At 43.3% G+C, this 16852-nt stretch overlaps 1 protein-coding gene across 1 annotated transcript in view; it reads right to left on the bottom strand.

The window, feature by feature from the left end:
• Positions 1 to 16852, bottom strand: part of CUX2 (cut like homeobox 2) — a 643055-nt gene that overhangs the window by 162426 nt on the left and 463777 nt on the right. Inside the window, exon 6 of the mRNA XM_077292557.1 lies at positions 14887 to 15001. Within this exon, the coding sequence (XP_077148672.1) occupies positions 14887 to 15001 (115 nt within the window). The remainder of the gene's footprint in view (positions 1 to 14886; positions 15002 to 16852) is intronic.

The raw sequence follows: 16852 nt of genomic DNA, 5'->3' as shown, positions 1-16852 counted from the left end.
GTGCGTGAAAATCCCAGTAGATCAGCAGTTTCTGAAATACTCAGACCAGCCCTTCTGGCACCAACAACCATGCCACGTTCAAAGGCACTCAAATCACCTTTCTTCCCCATACTGATGCTCGGTTTGAACTGCAGGAGATTGTCTTGACCATGTCTACATGCCTAAATGCACTGAGTTGCCGCCATGTGATTGGCTGATTAGAAATTAAGTGTTAACAAGAAGTTGGACAGGTGTATCTAATAAAGTGGCCAGTGAGTGTATATATATATACACTCACCGGCCACTTTATTAGGTACACCATGCTAGTAACGGGTTGGACCCCCTTTTGCCTTCAGAACTGCCTCAATTCTTCGTGGCATAGATTCAACAAGGTGCTGGAAGCATTCCTCAGAGATTTTGGTCCATATTGACATGATGGCATCACACAGTTGCCGCAGATTTGTCGGCTGCACATCCCAAAGATGCTCCATACAAGGCAGGATGGATCCATGCTTTCATGTTGTTTACGCCAAATTCTGACCCTACCATCCGAATGTCGCAGCAGAAATCGAGACTCATCAGACCAAGCAACGTTTTTCCAATCTTCTACTGTCCAATTTCGATGAGCTTGTACAAATTGTAGCCTCAGTTTCCTGTTCTTAGCTGAAAGGAGTGGTACCCGGTGTGGTCTTCTGCTGCTGTAGCCCATCTGCCTCAAAGTTCGACGCACTGTGCGTTCAGAGATGCTCTTAGGCCTACCTTGGTTGTAACGGGTGGCGATTTGAGTCACTGTTGCCTTTCTATCAGCTCGAACCAGTCTGCCCATTCTCCTCTGACCTCTGGCATCAACAAGGCATTTCCGCCCACAGAACTGCCGCTCACTGGATTTTTTTTCTTTTTCGGACCATTCTCTGTAAACCCTAGAGATGGTTGTGCGTGAAAATCCCAGTAGATCAGCAGTTTCTGAAATACTCAGACCAGCCCTTCTGGCACCAACAACCATGCCACGTTCAAAGGCACTCAAATCACCTTTCTTCCCCATACTGATGCTCGGTTTGAACTGCAGGAGATTGTCTTGACCATGTCTACATGCCTAAATGCACTGAGTTGCCGCCATGTGATTGGCTGATTAGAAATTAAGTGTTAACAAGAAGTTGGACAGGTGTATCTAATAAAGTGGCCAGTGAGTGTATATATATATACACTCACCGGCCACTTTATTAGGTACACCATGCTAGTAACGGGTTGGACCCCCTTTTGCCTTCAGAACTGCCTCAATTCTTCGTGGCATAGATTCAACAAGGTGCTGGAAGCATTCCTCAGAGATTTTGGTCCATATTGACATGATGGCATCACACAGTTGCCGCAGATTTGTCGGCTGCACATCCCAAAGATGCTCCATACAAGGCAGGATGGATCCATGCTTTCATGTTGTTTACGCCAAATTCTGACCCTACCATCCGAATGTCGCAGCAGAAATCGAGACTCATCAGACCAAGCAACGTTTTTCCAATCTTCTACTGTCCAATTTCGATGAGCTTGTACAAATTGTAGCCTCAGTTTCCTGTTCTTAGCTGAAAGGAGTGGTACCCGGTGTGGTCTTCTGCTGCTGTAGCCCATCTGCCTCAAAGTTCGACGCACTGTGCGTTCAGAGATGCTCTTAGGCCTACCTTGGTTGTAACGGGTGGCGATTTGAGTCACTGTTGCCTTTCTATCAGCTCGAACCAGTCTGCCCATTCTCCTCTGACCTCTGGCATCAACAAGGCATTTCCGCCCACAGAACTGCCGCTCACTGGATTTTTTTTCTTTTTCGGACCATTCTCTGTAAACCCTAGAGATGGTTGTGCGTGAAAATCCCAGTAGATCAGCAGTTTCTGAAATACTCAGACCAGCCCTTCTGGCACCAACAACCATGCCACGTTCAAAGGCACTCAAATCACCTTTCTTCCCCATACTGATGCTCGGTTTGAACTGCAGGAGATTGTCTTGACCATGTCTACATGCCTAAATGCACTGAGTTGCCGCCATGTGATTGGCTGATTAGAAATTAAGTGTTAACAAGAAGTTGGACAGGTGTACCTAATAAAGTGGCCGGTGAGTGTATATATATATATATATATATATATATATATATATATATATATATATATATATATATATACACACATTTGCTTGTCTCGAAATATATTCGTACTTATATATATACAGTTGAGCCCAGATGTGATTATCCAGGCCAGTATGATTATGGCAACACCAGACTTGTATAGCAGTTTTTTTATTTAAGTCATGAAAAATAATGTGGAAATTTGTAAAAAACAAAAAGAAAAAAAAGGAAAGAAATTGTTTATGTCGTCATTTTCCGAGACCTGTAACATTTTCATCTTTCCCTCAAAGAAGCTGTGTGAGGGCTTTTTTCTTGCACGTTGTGACTGTGTTGTGGTGATCAAACAAAACAATTTAAAGGGAACCTGTCACCCCCAAAATCGCGGGTGAGGTAAGCCCACCGGCATCAGGGGCTTATCTACAGCATTCTGGAATGCTGTAGATAAGCCCCCGATGTATCCTAAAAGATGAGAAAAAGACGTTAGATTATACTCACCCAGGGGAGGTCCCGCTGCAGTCCGGGTCCGGCGCCTCCCATCTTCATCAGATGACGTCCTCTTCCTGTCTTCACGCTGCGGCTCCTGAGCCGGAGCCGCAGCGTGAAGACAAGAAGAGGACGTCATGTGATGAAGGTGGGAGGCCCCGGACCCGGACCAGCAGCGGGAACACCCCTGGGTGAGTATAATCTAACGTCTTTTTCTCATCTTTCAGGATACATCGGGGGCTTATCTACAACATTCCAGAATGCTGTAGATAAGCCCCTGATGCCGGTGGGCTTACCTCACCCGCGATTTTGGGGGTGACAGGTTCCCTTTAACAATTAAATTTCTGGCATTCATTGATCAGGTTAATTAATTTTAAATTTTTCTAAATCGAACATTTCCGAACACAGTGATCCCATATATATTATTTTTTTTAATTACTTTCATTTTAATAGGGGAAAAGCATAGTGATTCAAAAATATTTTTTTTTCTTTGCATATTGTAAAAACTTTTTGTTTTACTTTATTTTTAGTCTCCTTAGGGGACTTGCATGTGGTCACTTGTTCTATACAGCTGAATTGCAGTATATAGACACAATGAATTTTTCCTACAAAAACCACCCAACAGTTTGGGCTTCACAGAAGGACAAAAATGGCAAACATTTGGGCCTTCAGCAGGCCCCCTGCTGCCATAACAACCCACTGGACCCCCGCAATCGCTTTGGGAGTTGATGTACGCGTGCACTGGTGATCCTACTATTTAAATGCATCTTTCATTGATTTTTAGTGGCATTTAATTGGTTAAACAGCAGCGATAGAAGCATGCCCCAGCCAATTGTTACTGGAAGATATCAGGTGTGTATCACAGCCAGAAACTGCCGGGTTTGAAGCAGACTCAGCTCCTGAGCCTGCTTCACACATGGGGGCTCGGAATATGGCATAACAGTTCATCATTTGTTGAGAAGTGGTTAAAATGTACATTTCATTTCAGTTGACTTTTGAGAATAAGCTGTCAAGTGTTTACATAAGTAATAACTAGAGATGGGCTGACCCTTGGATGCTTGCGTCCGGCGGGTTCGGCCAAACAGTTAAAAAACTGTGTATCCCCAGACATGGATTACAGCGTGGGGCAGAAGGGCAGACAGGAGAGGAATATTTGATAAACACACAACCCCTTACTGACCTGGGGGACAATACTTCATATAATTTAAAACCACATAGATCACACGACAATTAATCGTATATAGATCAAGAAGTGCTAAGCATAAACAAATATGGTTAAAATGAGTACTTTATTAAGATAAATATAAAACCATATACATAGTGATAAAAGAGTGCCTCAAACCAAACAGAGGGAGGACCAAACATCCAGCAAATATGTAAGGGCAAAACCCAATGAGCAAATATAGCTTTTCTTATCCGTAAAGTAACCATACATTAAAAAGAAAATGTGAAAATGCAGAATTGCATAATAAACATGAAAAGCACTTTTCCAGGATTTTTTACCAGGAATTTAAATATCACTGAAATTACCTTAAGAAAACAGCCAGATATCAGACCCAAGATTGGAAAAAAATATATTTTTGTTGCTAAAAATACAAACAAATTGTCTCACTGTTGGGTTATACTAATATCGACGTTAAGAATAAATATCTGAATACACGGCTACCTATACTTATTTAAATCAATATATAATATCAACTGTAAACAGTGAAAATATATGTGGTAAATAAGATATAATCATGTGCTATGCATGGATACAGGGTGTTGTGGATCTAGATTGTTGCTATTGGGGAATCCTTGCCATGCCATAGCAAATAGTGTTTATTTACAATACAACTATAGAATTAGTAATGGAGAGGTGTCATATAGATGCCCCTCAATTACCAAGCCGTGAGCTTGATGTCACGGGACAATACAAAGGTGTCAACCCCACATTTTTTAACCCCACTTGCCACAGCAACAGGGCAAGATTGAAGAGCCGGTCAAAGCGGGCAGCTGTGGGCTGCTATTTTTAGGCTGGGGGGCCTATCTCAGCCTGAGAATACCAGCCCCAAGCTGTCTGCTTTAGCTTGGTTGGTTGTCAAAAATGGGGGGGACCCCTTGCCGTTTTTTTCATTATTTATTTAAATAATTAAAAAAATTGGAGTGGGGACCCCTCTATTCTAGATAAACAGCCTTGCTGAAGCTGACAGCTGAAGGTTGCAGCCCCCAGCTGTGAGTTTTGCCTGGCTGGTTATCATAAATACAAGGGAACCCACACTGTTGTTTTTTTTGTAATGATTTATTTACACGGTCACGGTTCCTCCCAGCCATTTTCATGGAGCGGGTTCAACTCCATATTGTGGCAAAAAAATTGCGACTATTCAAAATTTTTTTCTGGGGGAGTTTTCTGAAGTAAATGCTTAGAGAAATCTGGGCCATAGAGATACTAAAGTTTAGATACAGAAATCACAGGAAAAAAAAAATCATGTTCAGGGCCAGCAGACAGAAGGTTTTGTTTACTGAAAGAAAATAATTTTTTTAGTAACTATAATGGAATGGTACAATTATGGCAAGCTCTCGCGGTCAACTAATATTAGTGACAATGCTAAAATCTGGCAATCAGGTAATGGCCCAGTGCCCTGGAGCACTTTTATTGTGCCTGGGCAGCACAGTGGCTCAGCGGTTAGCACTGTTGCTTTGCAGCGCTGGGGTCCTGGGTTAAAATCCCACCAAGGACAACATCTGCAAGGAGTTTGTATGTTCTTCCTGTGTTTGTGTCAGTTTCCTCCGGTTTCCTCCCACACTCCGAAGACATACTGATAGGGAATTAGATTGTGAGCCCCATTGGGGACAGTGATGATGATATATGTATCCGCAGGTATGTCTCTAATTAACTCAGATGTTGCCAAATAAACTATCAGAAGCTTCCGAACACATGACATCATCATATGGGCAGTCCAGAATTGTTTAAAAGCATAATAATCTTAGTGTATGTAAACTTTTGACTTTGCAGTAAGTAATACAAATGTCTTAAAACATTTTCTCTCTCTCATTATTCTGGCATTTGGCAAATATTAATAATTATGGTAATCCTAATTGACCTAAAATGGCAAAGGTTTATTGTGATTTCATGTCAGATATTGAGAAAAACAAGCATATGTGTCTGTTTATATAGTGTACTCAACTGTATCAAGATATGATTTTACTCAGCTTTCTGTGACCTACATGCCCATGTAGACGGGTTAGGAGGGCTGAACCTACTGATGGGTTCCCTTTAATATGCATGTAGCTTTGAAACTGGATTTCTCAGTACTACACCGGATGCCAACCAGGTACAATTTTGATTGTTCTGCGACCTATACTACCATACCACTAGTGTCATCAGTGCAATCATCCTGACAACTTTTCTTTAAGGCAACATTACAGTGAAAACGTTTCTCCATATTACACTCCACGTCGTCAACAAGTACTGGAGTAACACTGCATCATTTTGTTGTACCAGTTTTGATAAATCAGGGTTGTTTTTTTTACATAAAATGAATAAATAAACAACAGTGTGTGACAGCTCTACAAACTTCAAAGCTTGTTGCTATGATATAACTGTACGGCAGAATTATATACGTTTGCTTTATTAGTTCCAACAGTTTGGTTTGCACTTTGCTCTGTTCATACCGAATAAACAGGAACAATAGAAATCATAAAGCAGTCAGGTTTTACTAAGCGCAGACAATAAATTAGTATGAAATGACTTTATCTACATAAACGATCCTCATGTAGGAAGACTTTCAGCCACTAAATGCCAGCACGGTTCCCTGACTAATAAACAGATGAGACCCGCAATTAACCAATGCTATAAAACAATGAAGAGAAAAAGTGATATTGTCTTGAAGAAATAAATAATGCTCACTGCTGTTCTTTACCAGTACTCTGGATATGATTTGTATCAAGCAATAAACATGTTAATGCTGCTCTGTGGGTAAACAGCGGTACTCCAACTGTGCAGAGTGCTAAATCATGAAACTATTACATACTAGTGACTGCACAAGATGGCTCAGATACACGGTTCAGTCTAAGCACGCTCAATGATACAGGACTTGTTGATAGACATACACCTGAAGATTTCTTTCAGAGATACAAGGTGACAATATATTTGGGATAATATACTTCATAGTTCCATCACCATAGGAAAGCAGGTGAAGAATTCATGAATGCTTCCTGAACACAGGAGATAAAAAAAACTTTCTACAAAAGTGATCTGTGCTATACATGCCAATGGACAATTGTAATAATATCCTTTATATATGGCATAGATTGGTGACTCACAATTATGTTCCAAAAATGTTTGGTGTAAGCAAGTACAAACATTACTGGGCCACGATGGAAGAGAATTAAGGAGGATCTGTCATGTTAAACTGTTGAGTGATCTCAGAGCCGGAGCTTAGCAGATTCATAGAAAGTTTTGTGGGGATTGACTTTCCATGACTTGCCATTGATCTAAAACTCAGCTTGTTATGCGCGTAGGTGTAGAACCACCTACTGGACACCTAAGCCCAATGTATTATGCAATAAATAAGAGGTTGTGCAGGATCTTTGGCATAAACATTATATCTATCTGTTCAGCTCCATATACTCTATAAGTAAAGGTTTATCTCGTCATCAATATAAGATCGGTAGGCACCCTCATTTAATCTGGCGGCAACAGGAAACCATTGAATAGAGCTGCTCCTTGAATATGAGCTGTTCCACAGTACCGGGCCACGGCCACTACACATTAAGGGTATGTGCATACGGTGCGGAAAGGTGTGCGGATTTTTCCGCACTGATTTTGGTAAATCTGCCGGAAATCCGCACTGCGGATTTACTGCAGAATTATCCAGCGTTTTTTCCGCGGATTCCACCTGCGGTTTTACACCTGCAGATTCCTATTATGGAGCAGGTGTAAACTGCTGCGGAATCCGCACAAAGAATTGACATGCTGCGGAATAAACAACGCTACGTTTCCGCGCATTTTTTCTGCAGCATGTGCACTGCGGATTTTGTTTTCCATAGGTTTACATGGTACTGTAAACTCATGGAAAACTGCTGCGAATCCCCAGTGGCCAATCCGCTGCGGATCCGCAGCAAAATCCACAACGTGTGCACATACCCTAAGTGGAGCTGCACTTTCCGGTTTTGTTCAGAGGCGTCAGAGCAATAAGAAATGATCGATGGGGGCGCAGGATGTCAAATCCCCACAGATCTGATACTGATGACATGTCCTACAGGTGGTGATCAGACAAACCCGTTAAAGACTACCACCATGTTCAAAGTATAGAGAGAAGCAAGTTACAGCGGCACTTACTGACTGCCCAGACCATACACACAACCCCCCCCCTTTGCCTTTTTACCTGACACAAAGAATAAGACTAAATTATAGTCAAACATGTAAATTTATTGGAGAATCCAACATACATTCTCATCTTTTATAACAACCCTTCTTTCTTTGGAGGGGTAAGGTCCAGCTCTCTTTCAGTTAATTACTTGTAAGTTGTGGGGATATGCCGCCGGACTCCCGACACGTAACCTGTCTTGTTCTTCCGCCAACCGCTGCAACTTTTATCAACCTTTTCAACCAAATACCACATTCAACCAATAACCAACTATTATAATTGAAAGCCACACGGGAGGGAGGGAGGGAGGGCAGCTCTGTGAATCCCTGTTCAAAGAGGCCAAAACGCCTCAGGCAACCCCTTTTTATATTACCTGGAAGTCTCCAGTTCCCACCTGACCTCCCCTTATCCAATCAGCACCACCTAATAACAGCCGGGCCAGGTGCCAACTTTAACCCCTACCCTGCGCGTCAGACAAAAAGGCAGGAGGTAAAACTAATCTTTTACCTGACCGGCCAGTCAGGTGTTCCACGTCAGACAATTCCGTGTCCCTTCAGAAGATGGATAATCGCAGCGGCAAATGGAGTGTATTAGGTTTCAATTCACTTGAAACAAAGTTGTGTTTTTAATGCATATTGAAAGCTAGTTTTTACAGTATCTGCGAAGCTGTTTCAGAAATCTCATGCACACACTTATTTTTTTATCCAGACTGAATTGGAAAACCGCTGCATTTTTTTAAATGTCACTTTTTGCAGCGCTTTTTGTCCCACAGAAAATAATGAGAAGGCAAAAATACTTCAATAACAATTAGCTGCGTTATTGCAGCATTTTTGGTGACCATACCCAACATGGGAACATACCCAACATGGGAGCATACCCAACATGTGAACATATCCAACATGGAAACATACCCAACATGGAAACATACCCAACATGGGAACATACCCAACATGGAAACATACCCAACATGGAAACATACCCAACATGGAAACATACCCAACATGGGAACATACCGAACATGGAAACATACCCAACATGGGAACATACCCAACATGGGAACATACCCAACATGGGAACATATCCAACATGAGAACATACCCAACATGGGAACATACCCAACATGGGAACATACCCAACATGTGAACATACCCAACATGTGAACATACCCAGCATGTGAACATACCCAACATGTGAACATACCCAGCATATGAACATACCCAACATGTGAACATACCCAACATGTGAACATACCCAGCATGTGAACATACCCAACATGTGAACATACCCAGCATATGAACATACCCAACATGGGAACATATCCAACATGAGAAAATACCCAACATGATAACATACCCAACATGAGAACATACCCAACATGAGAACATACTCAGCATATGAACATACCCAACATGGGAACATACCCAACATGGGAACATACCCAGCATGGGAACATACCCGACATGGGAACATATCCGACATGAGAACATACCCAACATGTGAACATACCAAGCATGGGAACATACCCAACATGGGAACATATACAACATGTGAACATACCCAGCATGGGAACATACCCGACATGGGAACATATCCGACATGAGAACATGCCCAACATGTGAACACACTAAGCATGGGAACATACACAACATGGGAACATACCCAACATGGGAACATACACAACATGAGAAAATACCCAACATGAGAACATAACCAACATGGGAACATACCTAACATGGGAACATACCCAACATGGGAACATACCCTTAAAATCCTTTTCTGGACAACAGAAAAGGCCTCCTTATAGGGTACGTTTGTATGATCCCCTTTGCGGTCCACTTTGGACAATCTCATGAAATACAAATGAGTTGGGAAGTATGGATGATATATAAGGCAACTCACTAAACTAAAAAAAGCAATATATTCAATGTTTTTTCAGGGTCTTCACCATCTCGGCGCTGGCCAAATCTGCATCCCTTATATTTTAAGGGGTTGTCCAGTAAAAACAAGTTGTCAGCTATCCTCAGGCTAGTTGGTAACTTGTTGATCGGTGAGTCTTGGACTTCTGTGGCCCACACCAACCAGTGCAAGGGAAACTTTTAACCAGTGTACATGCTCGACCACCGCTTTAATCATTACCTGTAAGGCTGCCAAGTGCTGTGCTCAGCTTTTCTGGCAGTCTCATAGGGAAAGAATAAAGTGGTGGTTGGGCATCTAACCTGCTGCTTCATTTATTAAAGGAGTTAAAATTTCCTTCTAATAAAAGTTAGCTGTTCTGCCAATCGGTGCGGGTCTCGGCAGTGGGATGACCACCGATCAGTAAGTTATCATTTAGCCTGCAGACAGATGATAACTTGTTTTCAGTGGACGCCTTTAAGATGATTCAGCATCACTGGCACACAGTAATATAATAAATGCTTTTCTTCTTTCTTCAGATCATTACTTACAGTATATTACGCGAACCTTTACTAACACAGACTAATTCTCGACAAGGGGTCCACCAGCCAATAATGGCTATTTGTCTTTTTGCAATTCCCTTGGCTTTTTATTAATCAATGTGCTCACTTACGTCACTTGGCTGGTAATCCTGCTTCATCGTTCTTAGTAAGTGTACCACATACTAGACATTCTTTGGTTTCTCTGCCATGTCGAGCCTGCACTTCATAAATGCAGGTCCATGTTCCTGCTGGGCTCCATACAAATCTCTGTATACCTTCCTGTGGAGGGCAGGCCACATTCCCACAGCCAGGATGGTGGTCCTCGTCACTTAATGAGATTCTCAAAAAGATCCTCAATCACTTGGGAGCAGGAGAAATTCTTGGCTAAAGCTCCGGTTACATCACATTATGTGTAAGAGTCTAACACACGTGATAATGAACTTTTATCAAGAGTTCAAAGCTGTAATCATCCGAATGAGATACAAAGGCGTTTATGGATTGTGTACGCACTAATGGGCGGATATGACAGATCGAAGCAATCAATTGTCCAATACCTTGATGACATGGTAGCCACGCTGGCCCTCACATTACACATGTATGTCAATTACCAGGATGACATGGTAGCCATGCTAGCCCTGACATTACACATGTATGCCCATTACCTGGATAACATGGTAGGCACACTAGCCCTGACATTACACATGTATGCCCATTACCTGGATAACATGGTAGGCACACTAGCCCTGACATTACACATGTATGCCCAGTACCTGGATGACATGGTAGCCACACTAGCCCTGACATTACACATGTATGCCCAGTACCTGGATGACATGGTAGCCACACTAGCCCTGACATTACACATGTATGCCCATTACCTGGATGACATGGTAGCCACACTAGCCCTGACATTACTTACACATGTACGCCCATTACCTGGATAACATGGTAGGCACACTAGCCCTGACATTACACATGTATGCCCATTACTTGGATGACATGGTAGCCACACTAGCCCTGACATTACACATGTATGCCCATTACCTGGATAACTTGGTAGGCACACTAGCCCTCACATTACACATGTATGCCCAGTACCTGGATGACATGGTAGCCACACTAGCCATGAGATTACACATGTATGTCCATTACCTGGATAACATGGTAGGCACACTAGCCCTGACATTACACATGTATGCCCATTACCTGGATAACATGGTAGGCACACTAGCCCTGACATTACACATGTATGCCCAGTACCTGGATGACATGGTAGCCACACTAGCCCTGACATTACACATGTACGTCCATTACCTAGATGACATGGTAGCCACACTAGCCATGACATTACACATGTATGTCCATTACCAGGATGACTTGGTAGCCACGGTAGCTCTGACATTATATATGCATGCCCATTACCTGGATGACATGGTAGCCACACTAGCCCTGACATTACAGATATATGTTCATTACCAGGATGACATGGTAGTCACGCTAGCCCTGACATTACACATGTATGCCTATTACCTGGATGACATGGTAGTCCTGTCATTACACATGTATGTCCATTACCTTGATGACAATGTAATCACGGTAGCCCTGTCGGTACACATGTATAGCCATTACCTAGAAGACATGGTAGCCACACTAGCCCTGACATTACACATGTATGCCCATTACCTGGATGACAAAGTAGCCACGCTAGCCCTGACAGGACACATCTATGTCCATTACCAGGATGACATGGTAGTCACACTAGCCCTGACATTACACATGTATGCCTATTACCTGATTGATATGGTAGCCACACCAGCTCTGATATTACACATGTATGCCAAGTATCTGGATGACAAAGTAGCCATGCTAGCCCTGACAAGACACATGTATGTCCATTACCAGGATGACATGGTAGTCACGCTAGCCCTGACATTACACATGTATGCCCATTACCAGAATGATATATTAATCACTCTAGCCCTGACATTACATATGCATGTCCATTACTTAGATGACATGGTAGCCACTCTAGCCCTGACATTACACATGTATGTCCATTACCTGGTTGATATGGTAGCCACACTAGCCATGACATTACACATGTATGTCCATTACCTAGATGGCATGGTAGCCACACTAGCCCTGACATTACACATGTATACCCATTACCTGGATAACATGTTAATCCAAAAATCAATGGCCAAATATAATGTAGCTCTATCACATCAAAGAACTGGAATATTGCCCAAAAAGAGAAAAAAAGTGAATCACAGAGCAGAATTCTTATTTAATATACTCATTTTAATAAATAATTCAAAGGGAATAATAGAAAATTGATACAGCAAATGATGACAAGGCTGGTGACACCTAGCAACCATGTCAGGCGAGATTAAGGTACAATCGTAACAGTAAGCATATCCCTTTATTCCTATTCAAATACTTGTATGGAGTAGTATATATAAACAGACACAAAGATATATACAGTAAATAAATAAATATGAGGCCCATAAGCAACTGCCAGTGCATAAAATCAATGTAACGTGCTTTAGAGAGCCATAATGTACTCGGTAGTATCTTGCACAAAAAACACCATCACAAGTTAACTACCCTCAAAAATGAAGGCATATATGTAAAATGCAGGAACAAATGGAGGGAGGTAGAAAATAAGTAAATAGATAGTACCAACCTACTGCCAAGATGTGGACAAAGGGCTCCGACGCGCGTTTCGCTGTCAGTGCTTCCCTGGGACGTCCCGAGGTAGTCACACTAGCCCTGACATTACACATGTATGCCCATTACCTGAATGATATATTAATCACACTAGCCCTGACATTACACATGTATGCCCATTACCTGGATGACATGGTAGCCACACTAGCCCTGACATTGCACATGTATGCCCATTACCTGAATGATATATTAATCACACTAGCCCTGACATTACACATGTATGCCCATTACCTGGATGACATGGTAGCCACACTAGCCCTGACATTGCACATGTATGCCCAGTACCTGGATGACATGGTAGCCACACTAGCCCTGACATTACACATGGATGCCCATTACCTGGATGCAGGGCCGGACTGGCCATTTGGCAATTCTGGTAAATGCCAGAAGGGCCTGTCTGGTTGTGGGCTGCCTTGTGTGCTACGTTGTTAACAGAATCAATGTTCTCAAGACACCCATACTGTTAACAGTTGTGACAGACCACAAAGTTGCTGACTCCATCACTTACCCCAGCAGGCCACGGGTATCATTAGAAATACTGGTCTTGTAGTAAATCTTCCTTTCCTCCATCCAGGGTAATATTAGTGATATATCCCATCTAGTGCTTGGGGATGGGGACAACATGGGCCTGGGCGATTTCAAATGCCAGGACTGAATTTCATCCCCAGTCCGTACCTGCCTGGATGACATGGTAGCCACGCTAGCCCTGACATTACACATGTATGCCCATTACCTGGATGACATGGTAGCCACGCTAGGCCTGACATTACACATGGATGCCCATTACCTGGATGACATGGTAGCCACGCTAGCCCTGACATTACACATGGATGCCCATTACCTGGATGATATGGTAGCCACAGTAGCCCTGACATTATACATGTATGCCCATTACCTGGATGACATGGTAGCCACGCTAGCCCTGACATTACACATGGATGCCCATTACCTGAATGACATGGTAGCCACGCTAGCCCTGACATTACACATGGATGCCCATTACCTGGATGATATGGTAGCCATACTAGCCCTGACATTACACATGTATGCCCATTACCTGGATGACATGGTAGCCACACTAGCCCTGACATTACACATGTATGCCCATTACCTGGATGACATGGTAGCCACGCTAGCCCTGACATTACACATGTATGCCCATTACCTGGATGACATGGTAGCCACACTAGCCCTGACATTACACATGGATGCCCATTACCTGGATGACATGGTAGCCACGCTAGCCCTGACATTACACATGGATGCCCATTACCTGGATGATATGGTAGCCACAGTAGCCCTGACATTATACATGTATGCCCATTACCTGGATGACATGGTAGCCACGCTAGCCCTGACATTACACATGGATGCCCATTACCTGAATGACATGGTAGCCACACTAGCCCTGACATTACACATGTATGCCCATTACCTGGATGACATGGTAGCCACGCTAGCCCTGACATTACACATGTATGCCCATTACCTGGATGACATGGTAGCCACACTAGCCCTGACATTACACATGTATGCCCATTACCTGGATGACATGGTAGCCACACTAGCCCTGACAGGACCCACAGTAGTCACCACAGTGCTATGTGTCAGGGGACTGCTCCATAATGCTGCTATGCAGCTACAACTCCCACCATTCTTACTCCTGGCACTGCACGCTAGGGTTGTAGTGGTACACTAGCTGGAGAGCAGCAGGTAGCCGGCACCCACAGTCCTGCCCCGGCCGTGCCCGCTCTGTGCCGCCTCTGGGTGGCATCACACATGGAGCTGCTGCTTACTCACGTACTTTTCGCTCTCTGCTTCGTTCTTCTGCTGAAAGGTGTCCACAGAGAAGAGTTTTCCGTGCCAGGCGTCCTCCGTCTGCAGTGGGATACCAGCTGGAGCCGTGCCCTCCTTCCTCTCTGTGGGTGGAAAAATTCACAGAAGCAGCATGACTATGGTGATCGAAGCCGGTGGCCCCGCCGGAGACTGGCGGCGGGGGGGTTAATATCACAGAGCGCCGCCACAGCTGGAGGTGACAGCGTGACTGAGGTCGGCAGCGGCTGGCCGTGCTATACAGCGCCTGCCTCACAGCCGCCCCCTGGTGGCGGGAATGCCTGGCAGCTGCAGGGCTCCATGAACAGGAGGACGATGCCCTCTCACCCCTGGCCGCCATTCATCAGCCTGTAATAAAGTGACTGTGCCGAGAAGCCACCGACTATTGTGCCTGAGCAGCAGATCACAAGCCACTCATGTTACATGTCCCCAGGCCAAACCTTGGGGGAACCTCCAGCTATAGAATGAGAAACATATTCACACCTTAACCCCTTTATGATGCAAACAATATTCGTCTTTGCGTTTTCATTTTTTCCTTCTCTAAAGTCTTAATTTTTTTAAATCCAAACTTGTATAGTTCTTTCTTTTTTTCATTGTCTCACAAATATAACTTTTTTAGTTTTCCAAAAATGGAGCTCGTTTGTTGTGTGTCCAGCTACAGTTTTTAAAAGTACGATTTGGGGTGGACACAGCGCCTCTTATGCCAATTTTTGGGGTAAGTTCAATGACAAAAATAACGTCCATTCTAGTATTTACATTTTTTTTTTTATCACTTTTTACCTTATGGTTTAAATAATTCTGTTTTTTCATAGATCGGACTTTTATGCACATAACAATACTGAATATGTTCATTTTTAATTTTAGGAAATGGAAAGGGGTCAAACTAATTTTTAGACATTTTAAAATATTTTTTAAATGCTTTTTTTTTTGTTTCCACTTAATTTTTTAAGTTTCTCCGATCTCTGCTGTTAGAGACAAGTGGCAGCTGTACAGAACGGCAGGCACATTCCATCAGCTCTGGAGCCCAATTCATACACTCACACCCACTCCATGACGGGTACAGGTGCTTCTCACTAAATTAGAATAGCATCAAAAAGTGAGTTTATTTCAGTTCTTCAATACAGAAAGTGAATCTCATATATTATATAGAGTCATTACAAACAGTGATCTATTTCAAGTGTTCATTTCTGTTAATGTTGATGATTATGGCTTACAGCCAATGAAAACCCAAACGTCATTATCTCAGTAAATTTGAGTACTTTATAACACCAGCTTAAAAAAAAGGATTTTAAAATCTAAAATGTTGACCTACTGAAATGTACGGGCACGTGCCAGGGCCCTGAGCAGGGGGGGGCCCACTCGCTGTCGGGGACACCTACACACTATGGGAGCCCGGTGTCTGTGCTAGTGCAGATACCCACGAGTGGGCCCCTCCGCTTGATCAGGGTCCCAGCACTTGCTTTACTTACCTCTCCCAGCTCCACCGCTGCGGCGTTTGATGACTGTGACGTTCAGGTCAGAGGGCGCGATGACGTCACGTCTGTGCGCCCTCTGCCTGAGCAGTCACAGTTCAGAGAGCTGGAAGACGACGACACTGAGGAGTTCAGAGCAGTGCAGCAGCCAGCGATGAGAGGTGAGTATTAATTTTTTTTTATGTTTGGAGCATTATATATGGGGACCATCATACACTGGAGCATCATATATGGGGCCTATCATGTATGGGGTTCATTATACACTGGAGCATCATATATGGAGCCCATTATACACTGGAACATCATATATGGGCCCATCATACTCTGGAGCATCATATATGGGGCCAATTATATATGGAGCATGATATGAGCACATCATACACTGGAGCATTATATATGGGGCCCATTATATAAGGAGCATTATATGGGAACTATTCTATATGGAGCATTATATGGGGCCAATCA

The sequence above is a fragment of the Ranitomeya variabilis genome, chromosome 1 (assembly GCF_051348905.1).
Source record: "Ranitomeya variabilis isolate aRanVar5 chromosome 1, aRanVar5.hap1, whole genome shotgun sequence".
Taxonomy (NCBI): Eukaryota; Metazoa; Chordata; class Amphibia; order Anura; family Dendrobatidae; genus Ranitomeya; species Ranitomeya variabilis.
This window is presented reverse-complemented; position numbering and strand designations above follow the sequence as displayed.